Below are 5,213 nucleotides of genomic sequence, written 5' to 3'. Positions count from 1 at the left end.
AAGATATACAGTGTAGTATGATGAACGTCCAAAACACAACCTAAACCTACACTAAAACAAGATATACAGTGTAGTATGATGAACGTCCAAAACACTGGGTTCAACCATTTAGCTGGCTACTTTAGAGCAGAGCCTTTTTGAGGACAGACATTGTCTAGTCCATACTTTGATCCAAAGATCCATGCTTTGCGTCCCGTTGCCTCAAATGCGAGCTCCTCTGGTTGGATTCGAGAGTGTGCTTTAAGATTGATGGCCGAAATCCATTTTCTGGTCAGACAAGAGTAGCCCAAGAGTTGACGATGGGTGTTGCCTTACCTCTAGTCTATTATTTCAAAATTAGATACGGACTTTATATAGATAGGCGCGATAATGATAAAACAAACAATTGTTTTAATTATAAGTATAAACTTTCAGACTTCTCATGTATAAAACGCGCCTAATTTCGGTCTTACGTGACAGATGTAACTATTTTGTTTTTGTTTTGTAATTCCCGAAAGAAACGCAAACGTAATCGTCGGTATAACTTTATAAAATATTATTTAACTTGTTTAGAGATCTTCAGATTTGCTCACTTTTTTTAAATTACCTTTATAAACCCTCAAACATCTCACGCACTCAACACTAGTTTCGACGTACATCAGGTGTGTTCTGTGCGTGAGATATCTCATTTTTTATAATGGTAATTACCAAAAGTAACTATGTCTGTTTCAGAGAAGTTCTACATCAAATAACACGTTAGACCACAGCTAACGTCATAACGTAAATGAATAATGAAGATCCTTTACATTAGGCGGTATTTCGTAATTTCAAATTGAACGGCACTCTAACCTTAAAGGTTATATAGGCTAAGTGGTCAGTACATAGGTCGTCAAGGTTTAGAAATAGAACTGTTGGCCAGGGGAAAGATGAACAACCATAAGTGTTCGCTGTCTATACAGCTAGTCTCATACGAATAGAGGGATTGACTATCGCTTTTATAACGCACCCACCTAAAAGTGCGGAGCATGTTCAGTGACATATCGCGGACGCGAACCTTAGACCTTCTGATTTATATACCCTGCGTGCTAACCAATAGGTTTGATATCAGAGTTTTGTAATAAAGAAATGCACTTGACTGTTACCTTTCTTACACAACGTCAATGTATTGTAAAATAATTACAATATTCCCATTTATGCATTTCTGATATCGTCTCAATAAAGTGGTTCATTTGATCTCAACCAAATATGTCCCCAAATAAAAATAAAGACATAATATTAGATTTTTACATTTCAAGAAAATAATATCCTGCTTCATTTCGGTTTAACTTTCGTCGTAAGTTTTATCTGCTTACGTGCATCAAATATTTTGAGGACGTCTCAGCATATCTCTAAACTGGGTCATCTTCATCTTTGTATTTTGTTTTTGGGAAAGTAAATACTTCTGAAATCTTAGTCTGTGAATCGTTCGACCCCGAGGATCGCAAGTGATAGGTTTTGGGATTTGTTGTTGGGGGTTTGCAGGAGCAACAGCGAAAGAGTTGACAGTAAGCCTTGCGATAAGTTCGGTTCATTAAGGCATATATTACTGGATTGATGCAAGAAGCCATCCATGCTAAAATCGAGGCGAGCACGTGGATTGCCGGGAAGCTACAAAGAACAAAAAAGTAATTTTGTTAACGAAGTTTCTACAAAAAGCACATAAACCTATAGTTTCTAAAACACAATGATTTTATTAAGATATCACTTATAATCGTATAATAAATACGCATGTTTAAACATATATATATTTATATAGAATACGTGTAGTACAAAATACGACTGACATAAAAACTAATAATCTACATTTAATGTAGAAATGATTTCTTTCAGTGTAAAACGTACTCAGTTTGTTGTCGATGTCCGAAAGAAATCTAAATATCAATAAATATATAATGAGACTAATCTCACCCTTTCAAAACACTGTTGACATAATATATACAAGTCGATGATTTTTGTATTCAGCATAATATTTTCTATTTCTGAGTAAAAGTATGCTCCATAAACTGATTAACTCATTGTTATAGTTAGCTTGTGTATACTGCTTTGTCCCTAGTAAGGTGCCAAGGACATTAAAAAGACAAGGACAAAAAAGGGGAATTTCTAAACATCGTAAGGTAAGACTTTTTGGGGGGGAAGACTGTTAGAGGAGAACATTGAGACCATGGGTTGCCTCTGATACACATAGGGTAGAAAGCCACGAGAAGCAAACAAATCCTCTTTTATTCCTATTCAATAGGTCTTATAAACATTCAAAATATAAAACTAAACACTTAATAGCATATTACAATTATATTTTTACTGTAAAGACCTACAATTTCCCGAGTGTCTTTCATTTTAAATCTGAATTATTTTCTTCCTAACTCGCAGCAAACGGGTTGTGGAATCAGGCGTGTCTTTTAGCAGTCGCGGACTATTTTTCTATCTGAGAGAAGTGGCACTTTGGGGGGTATAAGAGGAAGAAGGCAACCAACCCCATGTGCACGTCTCTGTTTGTCCCAGTAAGTCAGATTATGGAAGCAATAAATAAAACATTTTCTAGTTTATTAGGCCCATCATTCAGATTGTTTTTTACTTCAACGATTCTAAGGAATACCGTTACTTGACGTTTTCTATACGAGGAATAGCTCAAGATGGTTGTTTCCAATCTTGATGTTGTATTTTTTGTGACTGTAAAAACTGATACTATTCATGAACGTATATAATAGTTTACGACTTTTCTTACAACACATAATATAACATCTTGTATACGCTTGTGTGTTAGGTATCTTGCTAGATAAGAATGCAGTAAAAGCTGAGTAAACGCTCAAGATAGTACTAGACTTAAAAATACAGAATAAAATGATTTAGTGAGAGGTTCCTTGGAAGGTCAGGAACTATTGTGTTCGCCTCAGTTCACCGTCTACACCCTTACAGATTTATTGCTAGTTTGTAAAAATGATACCACATTTAAAAAGGAAAACAATCAAACTCCTAAACAAAATAATATTACATATTAACAACTCACATAGTCGCTGAAGTTTTTATTTAATCAGGTTGCTTGACGACATGGCAAATAGAATCAGATTATTCTGTTGATCAGATTGATTTTAACATAATAAGAGAAATCACTACACAATGTTCGTGGATGTCCAACGGAAAAGTGTAATTTTCTTTTAAGAATTTTAAGCAATGTTGTATTGATTTGAACGTTTGTGGTGAGCATTTACGCAGCAACTTAAGAAAATATAATAATATATAACCATATAACTTCAACATTCTTCTGTGTCCGTTTTTTTTAATACAATACTGCTAGATAATTGTTCATGTTGGATTTCGCGCAAAGCCACTCGAAGGCTATCTGTGCTAGCTGTCCCTAATTTTAAAGTAATAACCTAGAGGGAAGGCTAGTCAACATCAGCCACCGCCAGCTCTTGGATTCCTCTTTAGTAACGAATTGTGGGATTGACCGTTGTTGGATATACAAGATTGCTTAGTGTAAGAGTTGTTATTTAGTTCATTTAGTGATTTAATATTTAATGATTATTTAGTTTTTATAACAAGAATGTTAAAAGTTAATTATCTTAAAAGCGATAATTGTGACAAATTTCGTTACGTAACTCGGTAAGAGTCGTATGTTTTGTGTGTAGTTCAATTGTTGTAATGTGACGTCACATTGCTCGAACCTTCTGTATTTTAATCGTTGTCTTAAGTGAGTATTGTTACTTCATAGCGTCTCGTAGTTTGTAGAATGTTTTAGGTCTCAGTTGGTCAATGTATATATATAAGTCACACTGCATAAGTTAGTTTAGCCGTTAGGGGAAATGTTTAAAGTGAGTTTCACAGTGGTAATATAATAACAGAAATAAAGGATAATAATCTGTCTTGTCAAAGAGTTGCTCTAAAGTAATAGAACCCGCCTGTGTGGACTTTGACGAAAAAGGAGACAATTATTTGAAGTTCTGGATACAACTGTGGTAACACATGGAGTAACGTAAGTGAATCTATCACAGATTCTGCAGTAAGGAATATAGTAAAGAAAAATAATTCTTGTGAAATGAATAATAAAGTAACTGAATTAGCCTGTGGGGGATTTTTTGACAAGAAAGAGAGTTATTTAAAGCTTTAGATACAACTTTGATAACCAATAGTGAAACGAATTTTTGTACATACGTTTGACTTGTTTTGAATATATATTATTTTAAAACAAGTGGATTTTGTGCTGTCCGTTTATTGTTGACATTTATCGCCAACAAGTCACAGACGTCTACTGTAAAAGAATCCCAGTCCATATTATAAACCTGACAACCGCCACATCAATTTATGTTAAAATTCTTCTTCATTCTTTACGAAGTCTCTTTAATAAATTTGTAATTTATTTGTTCATTATCTCTAAACGAATATCAAAATGCATAGGGTACTGTTGAAAATAGCTTACTCAAGAAGTTTTAGCTGTCCATAGTGTCCCCAACTAAGAGAGCAGCAGTAAGTCTGAAGGCATATAACGCTAAAAGCCGGGATTAAATACCCGTAGTGAGCACAGCACAGATAGTCCATTGTGTAGCTTTTTGCTTAACAACAAATAAACAAACACAAACTGTCTGTAGTGGAGCTTTTATTATTTATTTAAAGTTTATCATGTTTTCTGTTCAATTTTTAAGAGTTACAGTATTTGGATAATTTTCACTTTCGTTATCTTTCTAAATTTCCATAAAAACGCGTAATTTATGTCAATTTGAGAAACATTCATCGGTTTACCAATCACTACTTTTTATTTCAGTGAGTGATAGATAATTTGTTTTTTATTAATATTTTTTTTGTAAAACAGTTTTGTAGCAATATGTGTTTTTTTTTCTACAGCAATAAAACATTTTACTAACTATCAAATCGAACATTCTTGTTGGTCGCGAGTGAATCCCTAATGCGATGATCCATTGTATTAGAGGCCTGGCATGGCCAGGTGGTTAGGGCGCTCGACTTGCAATTTGAGGGTCGCGGGTTCAAATCTCCGTCACACCAAACATGCTCGCCCTTGCAGCGTTATAATGTGACGGTCAATCCCACTATTCGTTGGTAAAATAGTAGCCCAAGAGTTGGTGGTGGGTGGTGATGACTAGCTGCCATGGCCCGGCATGGCCAGGTGGATAAGGCGCTCGACTCACAATCTGAGGGTCGCGGGTTCGAATCCGCATCCCACCAAACATAGCTCGCCCTTTCAG

General features: G+C 35.0%; 1 protein-coding gene across 4 annotated transcripts in view; it reads right to left on the bottom strand.

Moving 5' to 3' along the window:
* Window positions 1-1,277: 1,277 nt before the first annotated feature.
* The window catches only part of LOC106464732 (protein trapped in endoderm-1-like), a 31,420-nt gene continuing 27,484 nt past the window's right edge, over window positions 1,278-5,213 (bottom strand). For all 4 annotated transcript variants that reach the window (XM_022392501.1, XM_022392499.1, XM_013924884.2 and 1 more), the window contains one exon: window positions 1,278-1,626. In XM_022392501.1, coding sequence (XP_022248209.1) covers window positions 1,368-1,626 — 259 coding nt within the window. In that variant the 3' untranslated portion in view covers window positions 1,278-1,367. The remainder of the gene's footprint in view (window positions 1,627-5,213) is intronic.

The sequence above is a fragment of the Limulus polyphemus genome, unplaced genomic scaffold (assembly GCF_000517525.1).
Source record: "Limulus polyphemus unplaced genomic scaffold, Limulus_polyphemus-2.1.2 Scaffold1729, whole genome shotgun sequence".
Taxonomy (NCBI): Eukaryota; Metazoa; Arthropoda; class Merostomata; order Xiphosura; family Limulidae; genus Limulus; species Limulus polyphemus.
The sequence above is the reverse complement of the archived record's forward strand: the minus strand, read 5'-3'. Positions and strand labels throughout refer to the sequence as shown.